Source organism: Solea senegalensis, linkage group LG2, assembly GCF_019176455.1.
Source record: "Solea senegalensis isolate Sse05_10M linkage group LG2, IFAPA_SoseM_1, whole genome shotgun sequence".
Classification (NCBI taxonomy): Eukaryota; Metazoa; Chordata; class Actinopteri; order Pleuronectiformes; family Soleidae; genus Solea; species Solea senegalensis.
Window position 1 is genome coordinate 5,302,412 of NC_058022.1, and position 19,201 is coordinate 5,321,612.

A 19,201-nucleotide genomic window follows, 5' to 3' on the forward strand; every position below is an offset into this window, starting at 1 on the left:
AAATGGTATTTAGAATATGTTTCATACTGTTCAAACTTACATTGAAATTAACAAATTAATGTTGTTTTTTTTTCAATAAAACTCGTTTTTCTTCATTTTAAATTGCTAAAACAGTATTTTAACATGCAGTAAATTGTAAATAATTGGCAGATATTGAAAGTTATTCTGGAAAAATGGGCAAGACATTTTCAGGCTTGGCTGTTTAAGGGTAAATCCTAGTCTCGTGTGTTGATCAGAGTTGTGATTTGAGGTTAAAAAGTGGGTCCGTCTTTTGACAGGCTTCAAACTAGGCAGGCGACTTACTCAGTGTGCGTGCGTTTAGATGAGAAATGGGAATAAATATTGGTAGAAATTGCAAAAAGCGCCACCATATGTCTCCACTAAATTAGTCGACCCCGGTATAAGAGGAATATGAATAACTATCACGACTCAGTAGTCAGGAGGATCTCTAAAAAACAAGCGTGAGAGGTGATGATGGTTGTTGTTGTTGAAGAACAGCTGTGGCCACAGAGGACGACATGTTACATACCAGTGTAATCTTTATTGGACTTTAAACTGTACATGGGACACCGAAGGCAACACGTTCACCGTCACACGTCTGCAGGTTAATCACAGCCATACAGAGACGCGACGTCGCGCATTTGTGGAGGTCAAGACAAACTCTGAGTGTCTCTGAGGCGACTTTATGGAAACATTTACACACAGAATTATAAAACATGTGGACAGAGAAAAGAAATCAAAAGGAAAACAAAAAAACGTTGAAAAGTTTGACAATCACATCATGAACTTGGAACTGTATGTTTTCTCCAGTTTTCCTTTTGATCCCAAAATGGCAATAAAAGTTGTGTTTAAAATGTGAAACAACTATTACAGAACCATACAGTTCCAAGGTGGCCATATTTCAAATGTATATGACACAGAAAAATGTATGTCCATGACACAAATCAACATGAATGAAGATAATATGACAGGAAATCAAACTTAAAAGTGATTACATTGGATAAAAAAAAAAATAGGGCTGCAACAATTAATTGATTGCTAAATGAATAGTAATCATCTATTTCCTGTTTTTTTTTTATCCATTTAATGAAATCATTAAGAACATAATCATTTTGATGCACAAAACAACCACCGGATTGAACAATTATGGAAATAATTGTGAGTTGCAGCCCTAGATTAAAACAAACAATAATAATAATGATCAGCATCAGCAACATAAAAATCATACAAGAATGCGCATGCATGAAGAAAAAGGGAGAATCCAGAAAGAAATAAAAAACAAAATGAGATATTACAAACATGAGAATAATGTGGGGATTTCAATGGAAATTAAACTTTAAAAAAAAACAACAAAAAAAACGATAGAAAAGAAATTCAGTTTGATTGCAGAACAATAATCACATTTCGAGGAACAAGTCAAGCGTGAACGTCAAGTAACAGTGAAGCTCATTGACCCTCGTGAAAGCCAAGTAACCGCAGGTTTGATTGGGATTCCCACAGTGGGAAGAGGAACAGATGAGAGACACGCGACTATTATCGGCTCAAAGAAGGTCGAGACCGTCATCTCGCGTCACACTGTTGGTCTGGTCCCTAGTCTTTTAAAAACAATTAGTTTGTGCTGCTGTGACGCATCATAAAGAAAAATATAACGAACCAATAACAAGGTTGACTTTGTTTTCATGAAGAAATATATATATACACACACATACATGTATGTACGTACATATATACATATACATATACATATACATATACACACACATCAGTGTTGCTGCGTTAGAGAACTATTGAGATTATATAATCCTTAGGATTTTAGCTCCCGACATCTGTTCAGTGTGAGAGAAGCATCCATAATACGGCCTAGAAACATAAAGCATGATACTGTAAGATGCTGCTTGTTCTCGCAGCAGCACATAGGGTTTCCTCTGCTCTGGCAGGAAGTGCACAACAGCCAGGGAGGAAACTGTTATTTACACAGAAAAAAGAAAGAAAAAGGGCACGCGGACCCACCGGTCTGACTAAATATTCACAATTTAATCGTCACGTTTGAGCCTTTAGAGCTCCAGTAGCTGAACTCCAAAGCAAACGCCATTTTGGCAGGAAATGGCACTTTTTCTGGGATATTATATAGAATCTGTGTCCTATAGTAATATTATATGAAGTATATAGATATTTATAACTATCTATATACAGATATTTAGGTGAACAAATGGAATGCTCTATTTTACTATTATTAAATATCTTTAGCATAGCTGGTTAGCCACTGTAACACATTTTGATTTAATGGTTGCTAGTTAAACTTTAACACCATACATTTCATCACTACTTGGGGCTCAAATATGTGGCTTCAATAAAAGTTCAGGTTTCATCAGGAAATCATCTGTGATGTCATGCAGGGGGCGTGGCCTCAATAGCCCTGCAGTAAGTCATGTGCTTTGTATATCAAATCTGATCAGTTTTAGCCAAAGATTATGCCAATATATTATTTACCAACTATATTCAAGTCCCCAAACTTCAATTCTTGTTAATTTTCCATGGACAATTTAAATTTGTTGCAACCTTAGTGTGTCTCAGAATGCAGTAAGGCGTTACATACATTGCACTATGACTGCAAATCTGGACGCCAACTTCAATGTATTTATATAATCCCAACAACAAATATTTAGTTTATTTTAAGTGCTCTTATTGCGACTCTGGGGTAAAACGAGGGAAAGTTCATCACAACGTTGACTATGTCGTAATGCTGCAGGTCTGGAATCACGTCCACTCCGTTTATTTCCAGAGAGTCTCGGCAGGTTTGGTGATATTGTTTAACTTGATCTCCGTGGATTTCTGAAGAGCAAAGCTTCAAACCAGCACTGGTGCCGTTCATTTCCCAGGAGCCTTTTCCTGCCAACATGGCGTCCGGAGCTCTACAGAACCTAATGATGAGGAAGAAGATCCATGGATAGAACTAGTTAAGTATCCAACGGACCCGACTCAACTTATTGTATAGTGAGGAAAACACTGCCGCAGTAAGACAGAGACTTTTCCAATGCTTTGTGCATCGTAACAATAATGACAATAAAAGTCCATGACATTAAAACAACATGGACAATGATGGAGGGAGCGAATACTGCCTCCAGCAGCTTGAAGCTCAAGTCTAACACCACACACACACACACACCTGTTCAGTTTCAACACTGAATGAAAGACAACCAGATAAAACACCGCTCCCCCGTACAATCACCAACACGCAACATGAAAGGCATCTGCCGACACTATGCTCGTCTGCGACGCTTTCTGTTTCTTGTCAGGAGATGATAGAAATATGGAACGTTTGAAGTGTAATGTTCACAACACAGCGTCTCACGCGCAAACCGAGGAAGGACTCGCACGCCGGCTTCTGTGTATATTCAGAAGTTAAAACAATATGGCATATTATTGCATGGAAGGTGACACACTGACTCGAAAAGTAACACTGAGAAGTTTAAAAACAATACTGGGTGAATGTCCTGCCCTGATACTATGAACACAGTTGACGCTGCAGTACAGAGAAGGTTTTCGTCTTCAAAAACACACACACACACTACAAGTACAAGTGAGGACACAGCTTGCTACCTTAACCATAATCATCATAACCTTAAAAGAAAAAGCCCTTTCAAGTTGTAGGTCCCAGACCAAAAATGTCCCCACAAAATCTCGATATAAATATATATATGTAGTACACACAAACACGGCCGTGTATACTTTGTAATTTGCCTATAAAATACATACATGCATACATTTCTGTGCCCGCACTACAAAGATACCTTTGAGGTCTACACATGTTCTTAGCATTTTAACAAACAAAGCCACAATTCTCTGAAAGTCCATTCAACCCTTTAAACCCACTGAATATATCAATCCCCTTCACCCATATTACAACTGCACTGCCCATTTTTAAAACTCATGCAACCTTACGCCCCTTTTTCCAGATTTTCGTTACTTACAGGTAGATAAATCGTCGACAATTAAACCTATTTTTGAACATAAAATCAAACATTCCGTTCTAGTTTGCTTTCACTGTGAGGTCCTGGCCTCAAATTCATACTTAATTTATTTATTTTTGACCTATTCCTCTTTGTATGACATAGATTTTCCTGGTAATCCAGCAAGTGGTGGTGGTATCATAAATGTCCAGTGGACGCTTATTTAGAAAATAAAAATGTTATAATTTCATTTTTTGGTACTTTCTAATGATCAGGACTGATGTTGCTTAAATAAAAATCTATTAATTTAAGGGGAAACATAACGTTGAATTGCAGTTTATACAGCAGGGACATTTTTGGCACTTAAGGCGCCGAGAGGGAGTAAGTGACATGACACTAACAATAACTAGCAAAAAACTCAGTGACATATCCCAGGTTGTGTTATTCCACCAAAGTGAATCTTATGTAGGAAATGGAAAATATTGCATATTATGCATTTATTTTTATGTTAAAAATGATGCCCCTGCTTTAGTAAAACTATTTAGTAAACTAATTGTTGTTTTTCATTACCTCAGCTCTGTGTTGGCCACCATATTGTGCCTCTGTGCTTTTACAGTAGCCCACAAATGTGACAAAAGACTAAACAGCTGCAACATGTGACATCACCACTGTACCTTTGAAAGTAGTCATTTTTAAATGGAGTGTACATGTCTTGCACTAAAGGTGATTATTTTTATTTTTATTTTAAAAGGTTGCAGTAGTGGGGGGTGTGGCTTGTGTTGGGAGCCAACCCGGGGTGACGCTGGGTAAGGGGCTTGTTATATATATATATTATATACATATAAGAACTACATGGCTATGACTGAGGCTTTCCTGTTTCAGCAAGCATGTTTTGCACAGAGCAAACATGCCTTGATGGTTATGGAATGCAGCCAAGACAAAGCCTGCAGTCAAGAGATCATCAATGACCTGAGGACATAGCAAGAAAAAAAACTAAACAGCTGGTGTAACACTTAGTGTAGTCACAAAAACATGAACACACACACACACACACTCACATTTGTCAGCACTTTAAATTGCTACAGCGAGGACATCAAGCCTGTGCCTCCTGAGAACGAGGATGATCAAGTCAAGTAAGTCTCAAACCCTCATCGCCGTTTACCATTGCTGCTCTCGTTTTTTCTAGGTCAACATTTTTACTGCTTCTGTTGAATGAAAAAAAACGACCAACTTAACCCTAGCATCCATTTATCCGTCATATCCTTTTAAGGATCGCTGGAGCAGCTGGAGCCAATCCCAGCCCACGCCGGGTGTGAGAGGCACCTGGACACAACATCTCATGCTGACATTTCAAAAGTTAAACAATTTAATATTTAACTATTGAAACTGACTCCGGCACATACATGTGTGTGCAAAATTCGCTCAAAAAAATCTCCTGCAACCATTTTTGCATATCAACTGGTTCCCACATATCTCAGTGGCAAGGGTCATGTCTGTCTGAGGGTGGAAATATTAAAGTGACAGTGACTCAAGAAGGTTTTCAGGGTTTTTTTTTTGGTGTCGCCGTTCCCCCCGTTCATTAAAAATAGTGTTGCGTCGTCATTATAGGTATTTCTGTAATTCACACGGACACGATACACTGAGAAGAACTGATTTTCCAAGCACTTATGGGAAAAGAATATATTAAAAAAATAAATCCCTTCAGAAGAGCGAAAGTTTTGCTCTTACATTCACAGCTAAGCCACGCGCTAACAATATTCTCCTTTGATGCAAAAGTTTACATTAGTAGTCCAAAAAACACACATCGTTCTCTTTGTTAATGTACTACAGTACATCACCGTTGATGTGCTGATCCGTTAAGTCTTTAAGCTTCAAGTGTGAGCTACATTATGCGTTTGAGGTCGGTCTGCATGTCAACAGGCTGTGGCCGCCACGAAGATCCACACACACACACACTCCTTTTTGGTTAAATTTAAAACAGAATTGTCAAAATTAAAAAACAACAACAGCGTCATAAAGGGGTGAGCGGACACACGGGCACAGCCTGTATGTACACTGTACATCAGGTTCTCTATATTCACACGCTAAGGCAACAAGCAGGTGGCTACGGGTTCATGTGTAACTCAGAGGAGAATCAAAAAGCAGTAACAAACACACAAAACAAAATAAAATTCCCCCGTCCATCCACACAGTAACTGCTTCACAAGCAATAAATAATCCTCCACAGTTATTTTCATATATAAATATTTAAGGACAAGGAAAGATGGTGGCGGTGGTGGTGTTGTTGCGGGAGATGGGGAGAGAGATGAGGCATGGTGGATGTGGGGCTTTCTTTAGTTTCACTCGCTGACATTGTCCATCCTATAGACTACAGTGGTGGAGCTGTCCTGGTGCGACTCAGTGGGAGAAATCTTTTTCCAAAGAGGGGCTGACAGAGCAAGCTCTTGTTGCAGGCTCTCATAATCCATGGGTCCGATGCAGAGTTGCTGTTCGACACGGATAACAAATTAGTCTCACTCCTTCCTTTATTCTGCCAGTGTACTTTTGATGGGGTTAGTGGACACATCAAGGTGAGCGATGGATGGACTCAGAATTACAAATTAGCTTTCGTCATAAATCCGAAACCGTCTCGCAACCAAAACATATCAAGTGGCGCTTTTACATCATATAGTACTAGCACTACTCAGCTCGACTCGTTTTTTGCTTTAACATTAGCGATAGTAGCTGGTGCTTTTTTTTTTTTGTACCTACTCAGACGAGGTTCCAAGTGAACTAAGCTGAGCCGATACTAAATGTGACATCGTCAGACCACTGATTGGTCAAAGTGTCATCACTGGGTGAGACAAGAGTGCGGCGTCCAATACAAGAATCAAACCAAACAATGCCGAACTGTAGGTCAGTTAAAAATCCTGAAAACTTGTGATAATCTCCAACATTTAGCAAAGGAAATGTCTAAAATCTCAATATTTAACAGAGGATTTTAAATATATGTATTAAGCGACAGCACTGCTGAAAGCCGGCGGTCGTGAGCCGAATCACGACCCGTTCAGCCGTATTTCAAGTACTTACTTAAATTATCTTTTTAATTAACGGATTCTAACGATTCAGTTACACAGAAAACAACTGGCAGTTTCATGCAGCCATGCAACGTTGAGGAGGTACCATAGTAATGGAAAATGACGCGTCCGATTCCAAACTGAGTAGAGCCGAGTCGTACTAGAACTGTGTATTGGAAAAGCGCCAAAAGGCATAAAGTAACGAGTTTCTTTAAAATAAAAGGGACACCACATGAAAGAATAATCTAAAAAGTAGACCAGGCCAATATTATTTATCAATAATCAGCATTGGCCAGTTACTATTAATAATAACAATTGCACATATTTGTTCTCAGAAACTCAGAAAATTCGGCCTTTTAATTTACATTAAATGTTAAAAAGTAGATTAGGGAGACAGACCATTAAAGTTGTTCAATCACTGGTTACTGGAGCAATTTTTTGGTACTGCTCGTTATCATTAAACAGAAGTCAAAAAAAAAGAAAAATCAACTAAATGTACGGGCAAAAAAAGAAATAATACGGCATCAATTATCGGTATTCGTCATAGAAAATATAGGTCGAGCTCTACTCAAAACCCTGTAGGGACGTCCACAAGACAAAAATAGAGATGTTCTGTTTTTTTCTTTAGTCTGTACATTAGGTGAAGTGGTGCAGTATGGAGCTAGATATATGTTACAGCTACACCTAAAAAAAAAAAAAAGCAGCAGTCAGCAAGATATCACCAACATTCTTGGTGAAGGTGTGTCGATGTGATTTATCTGATGAGAGAAAAACGTGTCATTTCTTGCCCCGCCCCCATTCACAACAAGGTGAACTGCCTCCTTACCCTCTGCTCCCCTCCTTCCCTGCGAGGATCGTACTTCTTTGCAAAGTGCCTCAGGTTGTCGTAGTTGTGGAAGTTGAAAAGCTCCACAAGATCCTGAAATGAGAAGATTTAAGAGGACATTTGGTTGGCATCTTTCTTTACGGAGGATTTTAAGAAGCAAAGCCAAGCATCTGATCACAGTATAGGCAAACGTATTTACTGAGGGTAAACTCCTTTATTAAATCAAGGACACTGTTGCACAAAATCCCATCTATAATAACAACCGCTTTTTTCAAGAAGCTTGGAAAAAAACATGAAGCCAAACAAAATATAGGATTGAAATACGCTTTAACAGTGAAACTGGTCTTTACTTTGAAGGAATGTGGGTGTGTATTTGAGACATTTGCATGAACAGAGTGACTGTCGTTTAAAATCCACAATTCAAAAGCTGCCTTCAAATGCACAGTGAAGTCCGGACATGCATAGATTTGGAAAGATTGCCAGTGAGAGGTAAAAAGGTCTCTCTTGATAATCACTGGAACTTTTACTGTCAGTTTCCTAATAAAAAAAATCTCTCGATGCGCCACGTTCATCGCATGTGAACAGCAAACTGTTCAAGTCTGAAAACAGTGACACAGCATTCTGAATGCAAGTTTTAATTTCGTAAACAAACCGGTTGCCCTCGTTTCTGCTCTCCTGTTACATAACTTTACGTACCGTGCAGAACTGTATCCCTCTCACAGAGTTGCCCAGCTTGTCAAGTGGAGGTGACCAGCACATAATACCCATCACATTAGGCACCACCAACAGGATCCCCCCCGACACTCCAGACTTGGCGGGCAGACCGACCTACAGCAGAGCAGACAGACGTGACGTGTCACAGATCAGCTGCAGTATCATCGGCGTGGTAACAACATGGTGCAACAAGAGAAAATCATCAACAAATAAGGCAGGACTGGGCATGGAACGACGAGGATTATCATGACAAAAATACGTGCGAATTATGATTAATTAAAAGTGCACTAAAAACACACTGAAATCACTTCCCCTTACTTCTTGGTAACAAATTGAGGGTTTGGACACTTACGACACATCTTTTTTTAGTGAAGAAATCAAGTTAACATGTTAAATAATATGAGGTGTGCACAATATTAAATCGGCAGATATTGGCTTTAAAAAAGTAATATCGGATATGCAAACACACCAAGTTCCCGCGATAAGACTGAATAGCAATTTTTTTGTTAAGTTTATTTGTTTTATACAATTAAGGAACTGTATATTTATATCTTCTGTGACATAAGTATGAAAAATAGAAAATAACTAAATATCCTCTGCAGTTGGGTGCAGGGGAAAATATTTATATATCAGCATCAGTTATCTGCCTGAGCACCCATGATATATCATCAAAAAGTCCATTAGCCTGCATTCCTAAATAACATAGGTTTAATTTTCAAATTACTTGTTTTTTAATCCCTTCATGGCCTTGCCCCGCCCACCTCTCTAAGCTGCTACACCTTCACACACCTTCCCTCACTCAGGTCAGCTGATCAGCTGCTCCTGACTGCACCAAAAATAAACACAAGCTCAGAAGGGAGAGTTGTTTTTATTTACTTTACTTTTACTATTGTGACTTCTGTCTTTTGTTTAGTTTTCTGTCCACTGGGGTTGTTTTCCAAGTGCTTCACAAGACAGAATCACACAAATAAAAGAACAATAATAAAAGACAACAACACAAACAAACCGGTTAAAAACATGACCCCCGTGGTGTACGTGATCAGGCTGCACTATTTGAATTAGAGGAATTAAGATGGGATTAGCTCTCATTTAGCGTCCTGTACGGATGCGTCCTCTACTTACGTGGAAAGCAAACTGTCCAGAGAAGTCGTACATGCCGCACGAGTGCATCAGACTCAGCGTGTTCCTCACCGCCTCGGGGCTCAGCACGCGCTCGCCCGTGATTGGGCAGATGCCGCCGTTAGCGAGAGTGGCTGCCATGACACTGGCGCTCTCGCAGGTCACTTCAATGGAGCACAGCTGGAGAGAACACACACACACACACACACAATTCGCATTATTTCCTTTCAAACTGGACTAAGTCAACGTGACAGAGATGGGTTGAAAATGTAGGTTACACGCAGCACATGGGGGATTGATTATTAAGGGAATTATATACAAAGACATTCACAATTTCACACGTTCTCCTCATCTATATCCAATTTAATATCTTTATTATGAGAAAAACAAGTAAGGGAATTCTTTTAGATGAGAAAGATGTTCACCATGTTTTCAAATATGATGATACACATTTAAAAAGCTTCTTAACTGCACAGTTAGGAAGCTATTGATAGCTTGCACAGTGGTAAAGATAAAAACAAAACAACAGAAGGGGAGAAAAGAGACATGTGTCTAAAATTAGTTGAGAAGCTGAAAGAGGATCTCTGTGACTCAACGCTAAAAATCCATATTGAAAACAGAGAGGCGACAAAGCAGGAAACGTGATATTCAGCCGTTTGTGAAAACTCAGTGTTGGGACTCACTTGAAAGTACAAGTCCAGCACAGATGTCATGTCTGTCCCCTCAGGAAAACACTGCAGAGACACAAGGGTGAGACAAAAGGTGAACAAACAGTACCGTGCACTTTATCAACTACATGCTGCTGTTGTTGTTGTTGTTAGGGCTCGAGATAAGAGAAGACAACCACATTTTTTTCTGTTAAGGATCATCTGCTTTGTGAAAGATATGGAGGCCTGCCTGTTTTAAGGTTGTTTCTTTTCTTTTAAGAATGAACTCATTCCACTTAAGGTAAAGTGAAACTCAAACGTTCCTAAACAACAACAACAACAACAACAACAACAACAAGCATGCCCCCTGCAACTGAAGAAAGTCAATAGAGCTCAACCACCATAAATTTGATTATACCCGTCCTTTTTTTCCTATGACTTTTATACATCTCTGACTTGCAGCAGCCATATGTGCCTTTGCGTTCTCTAACATCAGCTGCTCTTAGTGGTTCCTAAATGGCAGCTGAAGCTCAGGCGGGATCAGGCTTTCGCAGTCACAGCCCCTAAAATGTGGAATGGACTTTCATTGCAAATTAGACGGGCCTCTTCATGGTCTAATTTTAAATCTCATTTAAAGACTCACCTGTTTTCCTCTGCATTTGATAACAGTGCAAGTCTGTAGTTCTGCACTTTGTGGGCAAGATGACATAAAAACTATAAAAATTATTTATCCATTTATTTGTTTTTAGGTCTATTTTTTTTATTTAAAAACTTACTACGGTACAGCACTTTGGTCAACAGTTGTTTTTAAGTGTGCTTTACAAACTTGATAAATGTTGCCAAGTCATCCAAAAGTTATTTTATTAGTTATTTAATGACCTATTTAGTGTATATTTTTTTTATTGAAAATATTCTATATAATGGCACTGCAGTACAGACATAAAATGTAGATTGGAGAGACAGAATTACTGCTGTTCAATCACTGGTTTGATTCAGTCAATCATTTTTTGTTTTCTTTAAATATTTACATTTTAATCTGACAGAGAAAACCAAGAAAAACAAAGGTTTGAGTCCGACACGACCAAACCATTAAAATAAAGATAATTTTATCATTGGAGTGCAGCTTTTCTACAACCCAGAGTTTTCTATATTCGCCCGGTGTTCTCTTGTTTTACCCCACCAGTGTGTGTAGGTATGTAATTATCTTGTTTTGTATGATTTGCTCTTAAGCAAATGTCAGCAATGATTGATGTCTCCAAGTTCAAACCTTCTTTTCTTTCAGGTAGTAGCCGATGGCAAAGTTCCTGTCTCCTGACTCACGCTCAGACTGGAATCTGTCACACAGAAGAGAGAAAAAGAGAAGGACATTTGGCTTTACACAGAGGAAGTTTGCATGTGATGGAACTCCATTCTCCACCCTCACATGTTTGTGTGTGTGTGTGTGTACAATACACCAGACCACTCGTGATATCATGTGATCGATGTGATGAACCAGCAACATGAGCCTGCTCTTTCCTCTTTTCCTTTTGCGTATGGTGTCATCATAAGTCATGCATGCACAAGTGACCTTTACAGAACACACACACACACACACTACAACTACCACGTGACCCGGGTGTTCTCCGATTTCATTCACTCATGTCACAGACTCAGTTCATATGTTGTGGCTTATTGGAGTCACTTGAGAAGGAAACGGAAAAGAATTCAATACTTGACTTAAGTTGCTCAGTGGTTACTGTAAAACTATTTTAAAGAAAACAGGAGTGGAACGAGGTTCGATCAGACATATTTCGACTATTTCTACACTCTAGATTCTTTGCTGTATCTGTGATGTTCAAACACTCACATGGTACGTAAATATAGTGACAAGCCCTTAAATGTCACATTAGGGCACCTTACAAGTGGGAATATGTCACCTTGGATGGATTTAACATGAAAAACCATGAGTGAAACTGATGGATATTCTTTTCCTGTGCAGCAGCAGAGACACAGATTTACAATTATAATCAAGTTTTTAAACCAACATCAAGCGCTCTTCTTGTGGTGCAGAATAAGATTACATAAGATATAAAATATTTGACAACACAGCTGATGATGTAGAGGAACTTACGTGGCGTTGCTGAAACCCACATACTCGTTTCCTGCCATATCCTTCAGATAGTTCATGATCTTGAGGGAAAGCAGAGGAAGAGAAACAAGTTACGACAGTGTCCAACGGGAATGAATTGATTGAACATTCGTATATTTGTGTACACAAGATGGCCGCAGAGAGAATGAAACTTACAATGTAAGTGCGTGTTACGGGTCTATGACGTTATGACAAAAGTTAGGGGCATTGCAAGTTTGGTTTCCCTTTTACCACTGACCGGGAAGCTGTGTCTTTAAAGAGCTTGGTAAATTCTTCGAGCTTGGTTTTCCTGCCAACATGGCGGTGTGAGCAAACCGAATCACATGACGTCCAGAGTAGGGCTGCAACTCACGATTATTTTCATCACCGATTAATCTGTCCATTATTTTATCTGTTGAAAAATGTTGATCTGTGTTTGCCGAACGTGGAAATGATGATGTTCGCGAATGTCTTGTTTTGTCCACAAACCAAAAAGTATTTATTTCGTTATATGGTGCAAAGAATAAATCACTCCACTGATTAATCGATTACTAAAATAGTTGATGATTAATCTAGTAATGGAGTCATAAATGATTAATCATTGCAGCCCTAGGCCAGAGGTCTATGGATTTGCTTCAAAGGGAAGTGAATGCTTTAATCACCATGTCACTCACAAAGAATGAAAGTGAACAGAAAGGCAAAGGTTCACTGCTGCTACAGTCACAGGAAAATGTACCCTAAATAGTTCTGTGCATCACACATCCCTTTCACAGAGAATAAATTATGTATATTCGACTGATGTGAACACAGGCCCGACTTCTTATACTTACGTAGTCAAATTTCTCCGCAGTGCTGGTACTTTGCTGTGGACAGGGAAAAAACAAGATGCAATTAGCTTTTTCATTTACCCAAGAGATGTAGCAGAGGTACAAGTACAGCATCATAAAAAAAGGTAACACTACAATGAGAATAGTACTACTGACAAATTAAACTAGAGAATTAGAAGATGTAAATAGATTTTATTTCAAATAAAACCACAAGCTTTGCCATGAATTATACAGGTAAAAAAAATATTAATATGATTGGCTTGCAGGTAGGTTACAAAGGAGGACATCTTTTGGTAGCGAGAGGGAGATTTTTAGTAGACATGTGCATTATCAGTTTAGCCGGTAGAAGAAAAACATGTCTCACCATTATGTCTCAATTATTGGATATGTACAGTACAACTGAATTAAAATGCACTTTTTAATTCTTACATAAGAGCCATAACAATGTGCATTTCTACATTGGATATGACTGCACAAAAATGTGGGTGTGTGCAGGCAAGTTTGTATTATGGGTTACCATAATGCAGGTGTGCGTGTGTACGTATGGGCAAACACAAGTCACCCGTGCAAAGACTGTTGGCCCAAACAATGAGGGAGGGAGGGAAACAAGGAAGGAATAGTCTTCCTCTGAGAATAACAGCTTGCAGCTCAGTAAACATTATCACAAGCTAGATGATGCTGCCTTATTTAACCACACAGTAAAACACAGCAAAAGGAAAAAAAATAAAAATGGACACGCATGCACATTTTCAGTGCTATAGCATTAGACATTAATTCAAAAATACTCTACTTGTAAATGGATTTTAACTTTACATTTAAAAAAAGAAAAAAGAAGGCGTATGGTTCATGTATGACTGACGTACATTTCAGGCTGTACACTTTTCTGTGCAGGAGAGGAAAAAAAAAAAAAAGAAGTGACTGATGGAGGTGTTAAAGAGTCACTAGAATGGGATTTCTACTGAGCTGATTGGAGGAGAAAGAGAGAAGAGGTAGTATCGGGGAAAGGGGGGAGAGTACGAAGAGACAGATATGGAAAAGGAAGAAAAAATTACCAACGTCATTTGACCTGCAGCAGCAGTCATTATTTCCCACAGTTCCTAAGTCTGGAAAATATGCAACAACATACAAAAACAGCAACAACATGTAGCCTTCAAGCACCATGAAACAACAGTTTGGGGGGCAAGCCATCCCATAGGTTTTCCCCCCACCAAGGTCAAAGCTAACCAGGCAACTTGACCAATAGCTTCACATTAGTACTTCAATAAGAAGAAAAACAAAAACATCGAGACCCTGTTGGTGAGTGGATATGAAAAAAAAAACAAAAAACAACACCACACAATTTTGCCTCAAGAAATGAAAGGTTTCAACGACTGGTATGGATTATTGGGGGCTGACATTAATTAAATGACCGGTGTATATATATATATATACACTGCACGTACACATACTTAAAAAATACAAATATAACCAAAATACTGTATAAACAAGCATTCTTGGCATTTTGTAAACATCTTTTTTATGAAAAAAAAAAAGGTATTATAATTAGCATTATTCATTCTGTAAAATCTCACAAATACACATACCTACAATATATGTTGGTGAAGTCAGGCTCCAAACAAAACCCATGTACATAAATCTGTCTCGGCTTAAAGCACAGAAATTAATAAGGGTGGAGGATGTACTGTGTGGCATTTCAGATTGGGTATGTAGGATAAAATGATAGAAATAGAGATTATCTTTGATACTGTGGGCATTAAAAGTGGCGTAAGGCGACAGCAAGCTGTGTTCCTGTCTTACTGAGGAGTGTTAGTTTAGTATTAACTTCTTTTCCTTCTCTTAAATCTGAAAGATCTGAATCCAACCCCCTTTCTTTTCTGAGTCAAAGCAAACAAGAATATTTGAACTACTGACAAACTCTCAGCTGTGGGCAATAAATAATTGAATAAAAAGTGTCACAAAATGATGACGAGTACAATAACTGTGTTCATTGTATGTCATGTCAAAAAAAAAACCACAGGTCCCATATCCTGAGTCATAGCAGAATTAATCTGTTCTAATCTGTTATTACATTACATTACATGTCATTTAGCAGATGCTTTTATCCAAAGCGACTTACAATGGAATCAAGTACAATTAGCCAGGGGTGGAATCGAACTTGCGACCATGATGTCTTTGGTACACAAGGTAGGGTCTTAACTACTGAGCCACTCCACCCCCCATCTGAAAAACATGCCTCGTGTTTCACTATGCTTCATAATGCTGCATATACATATGAGGATTCTAACGCTATGTAATTCGTAACTCTGTGGGAATGTATGAATGTATTTAATAAGCCACTATTCATTTCAAAGGGGGTTTGGGACAAAAGTGTAAAAGCCTGGTCAATGTCACAACATCCAGATAAATCTGCAAATACCAGTCATTGAATTTGACAATTATGTAGTCATAAATAAAGTGTGTCCAAATGTTTTGATTCAATAAAGCGACCGATGTTGAGGTACTAAAAATGCAACCACAATAACGTGACAACTGTGACGCAATAAAAGGAGCGCGTGTGTGTGTCTAATACAGTAATTCTAGATCAAGGATAAAGATGTTGACCTCAGGCTGATTGTCAGCATCCATAAAGAGCTTACAAGTCTGACATTTCCAGCAGAGACCCCATCAACAGAGCGGGCACTTTCAGGATTAATTACTTTTACTTGGCTGCACCTACTCTGATTTGACGGGGATGATTTGTTTCTGTGACTGGGGAATTAAACTCCATCGTTTTGCAGAGCCGATGAGATGGAGAGAATAAGTCAGGTGGAGTTTAATTGGATTCCCTATTCATCTTTGCTGGTGTGTGGTTGTGCACCTGCATTTGACTTGCCCTCTGTCTGGGTTATTTCCAGCAGGGACAATAACAATGTGTGCCTGAGAGCAGCTAAGTACTCTTCAGGAAGGATTATTCACCACAACGAGACACATGGCCGTGGACGACAGTAAACTAAGGTAATGACTTCCAGGCGAGTCATAAAAACGTGAACATGCTCAGAGGTCTGTACTGATAATACCTATAAAGAGTGTTTCAGCATTATTGTGGAGTCTTCTTTAGCAAGTTTCCTTTTAAATCAAACTAATGTGGGTTAATTATGCTTATCTGCAAGCTTTATGCGCCGCCAATATGTACACTGTTAACCTTCATTCTTATCTGCTCAATAAAAACAGCTCAGTGACACCAACCATCACAGGAATTCCTCTAGTTCTGGGATTCAGTGGGAATGACACACAAGACTGGACATTAAAAAACACACATGGAGGGGAAAAAGTGAAGTGATTCTGCTTTTACCTCTATCAGTGAAGTGCAAACGATAGCGCCGGCGTTCACCATGGGATTGTGGGGCTTATCTGCAAAACAAAACAAACAAAAAAAAACTTGGTGAGCACACTGTGTGGAATGAAAGTGTGAATGTTCGAACAATGTTCAGACAGAGGGCGCGGCGTCCATTCACTGATCAAACAGTTTAGATAAAACCACATGCAGAGCACATGCTGAACCAAGATATGACAAATAATAACCTCAGATTGCTGGAATGCTCCACAATTATCTGTAATTTGTTCTCCTTTAAACTGGGTTCAGGTTCCACTCGTTTTCCCAGGTGTGGATGGCAGCAGACACAAATTAGTGCTGTCAAGTGCGGTCATTGCAAATTAATCACATTCTATCCGTTCTAAATTCACCCGCAATGGATACTGTTCAGGTTTTGAATGCTCTCGTCAACATGGGAGTAGAATAATGTTTGTTATCAGTGCTACATTTCCAAACGAGATGTTCCTGCGTTGGCATTAGGAGCAGCTCCATCAAAATGAACCCTCTGAAATTATATTTTAAGTCTGTTGTGAGGGTTTGGTGGCAGTGCCAACAATTTTTTTTTCTCCTCCCGAGAAAGGCGGCAGTGAGGTTAGTTTGAAATGTCCAATGTGAAACTAACTTCACAATATGTGGTTTAGAAAATCATAATAAAAGGAATGTGCATGTGTTAACCACCATGTCAAAAAAATTAAACGTTAAAAGAAATGTATGTAAACATGTTGTGTTTACATTGTGTTATGTTATGATCGCATTCATTTTGACAGCTTACACAAAACTGATTGAACATACGTCAGTTGTCTGACAAGGAGAGTTAAACCTACACATACTGTAGCAGCTGACGTTCGTTCCTATTGCTATTCCAGAGGGGAGCTTATTTCCTCTTTTCATTTACTACAGCAACACTGGACAAACCTGATGATAAGATGATAAGTGAACCACCCCCTCATTTCATACCAACATTTTTTCTGGGAGCCTAAGACTTTGCTTCATGTCAAAATATCCCATTAACATTGAATAATTATCAATAACATGTACACAGTGTTATTAATATACTGTTATACAAGATTTGAGCATTCAGTTAAAGCCAACAACCACATTTACTGTAATGTGGAATGACTCATTCATAGCTCATTAACGGCCCTAAACTGCATTTACTTTATATAACTGCCTCGAACGTGAAATGTATTGTGCATTTGTGTGAACATCTGAAAAACTTCAACACACACACACACACACACTTACTGTGTTATTCTAATTTAAATTCACCATTACGTTTACAGAAGCAATGCCCAAATAAATACTGAAGCACTGAGTCAATATTGTAGCTTACACACAGATGTAGTAATTTATCTTTCACCACTCTCTCTTTGACCTCATTACCAACAATGTTATTGTGTAAAAATAGGAAACACTGCCTTCCTTAACACAGTAAACCCCCCATTGACAACACACTACTGTCATCAGATCGAGGTATGAGTATGAGCTGATAGGATTTCCAGGTGGAAAACGTAAAGAAGGGAAAGAAAGCTGTGACGCCTCACCATCGTCGTTCAGGAAGAGCTTATTAAAGCGCAGGCCACTGGGCTCCTTTCCAATGAAACTGTGCACGTATTCCGTGCCATGGTCATGGACTGCAACGGCATACTTCAGCGGCTTGACACACGACTGCAGACAGAAAGGGACCTTGGTGTCTCCTACTGTGTGTCTATGAAAGAAAAAAAGATAAGTTATCTTCAGAGGCAAAGCGGCGGTCTTGTGATCGTAAACAGGTCAGAGTGAGGACACCGTCATTTCTGTGGGACGGTGTGTTCACGGAAAAGCCACCAACTTCAGTGAGGGAGCATCACAGCATGATAACGAAACTACACTGTTTGTTCTGTACAAATGTTATCTTTACAGCTTCCTGTTACGCAAACATAACAATCCTAAAACACCCATTGCAGCTACCTATCAGTGGACATGCTGATCCAAACACCAAACGTGGACATTACACAACACTTTAATGTTTATACACAACGGGGCAATTTGAAAACTGAAACTCTCTCTAACAGGAGTGCATGGAAACAAACAAATAATAATCAATAATAAATCTGCCTCCTATGAAAAGTCTGTAGCTGACTTCGCCCGGCCTATTTACACCAACTTGTTTTTAATGGTGTTATTTCAAGGGCTCAATATTTTGTCAGGTGGTACTTGGTATAAAAATACGAGAACCACTGGTTTAAGTCATTAATTGTTGCTTAAAGATTATGTCGATGGACACGTTTTGGGGAAAACAACTCATTGAACAGCATTGAACTCTGGGTAGACTGAGGCTTTACTGTTACAATAAACTGTAAAATAAATAAAGCAATTTCAAAGACTTAGTATTTGAATGACTTTGTGGGAAGTCCTTCAAATACTCGATGATGTCAATTTGCATAACTTTAAAAACAGCAATCACGATCTTATCTTAGACAATATATATCTTGCCCACCTCTAATACTTTAATGTAACCAATTTCAATGTGATATGTTCAACGGGTTCAAATGTGACAAATGTCAAGAGTAATTGCTAGAATTTAAAAAAAGAAAAAAGGAAAAAAAGATTTGTTTTGCACT

At 38.8% G+C, this 19,201-nt stretch overlaps 1 protein-coding gene across 5 annotated transcripts in view; it reads right to left on the reverse strand.

Moving 5' to 3' along the window:
• The window catches only part of glsb (glutaminase b), a 32,121-nt gene that overhangs the window by 4,707 nt on the left and 8,213 nt on the right, over positions 1 to 19,201 (reverse strand). For 2 of the 5 annotated variants that reach the window (XM_044012091.1, XM_044012081.1), the window contains exons 6-14: positions 18,143 to 18,306; positions 16,578 to 16,636; positions 13,250 to 13,282; positions 12,423 to 12,481; positions 11,580 to 11,646; positions 10,349 to 10,399; positions 9,669 to 9,845; positions 8,529 to 8,660; positions 7,833 to 7,925 (exon numbers count right to left, since the gene is read on the reverse strand). In XM_044012091.1, coding sequence (XP_043868026.1) covers positions 7,833 to 7,925; positions 8,529 to 8,660; positions 9,669 to 9,845; positions 10,349 to 10,399; positions 11,580 to 11,646; positions 12,423 to 12,481; positions 13,250 to 13,282; positions 16,578 to 16,636; positions 18,143 to 18,306 — 835 coding nt within the window. Of the gene's footprint in view, positions 1 to 6,278; positions 6,437 to 7,064; positions 7,691 to 7,832; positions 7,926 to 8,528; positions 8,661 to 9,668; positions 9,846 to 10,348; positions 10,400 to 11,579; positions 11,647 to 12,422; positions 12,482 to 13,249; positions 13,283 to 14,298; positions 15,370 to 16,577; positions 16,637 to 18,142; positions 18,307 to 19,201 lie in introns of those variants that run through there. The other 3 variants (XM_044012099.1, XM_044012106.1, XM_044012114.1) reach the window with 3 other exon arrangements.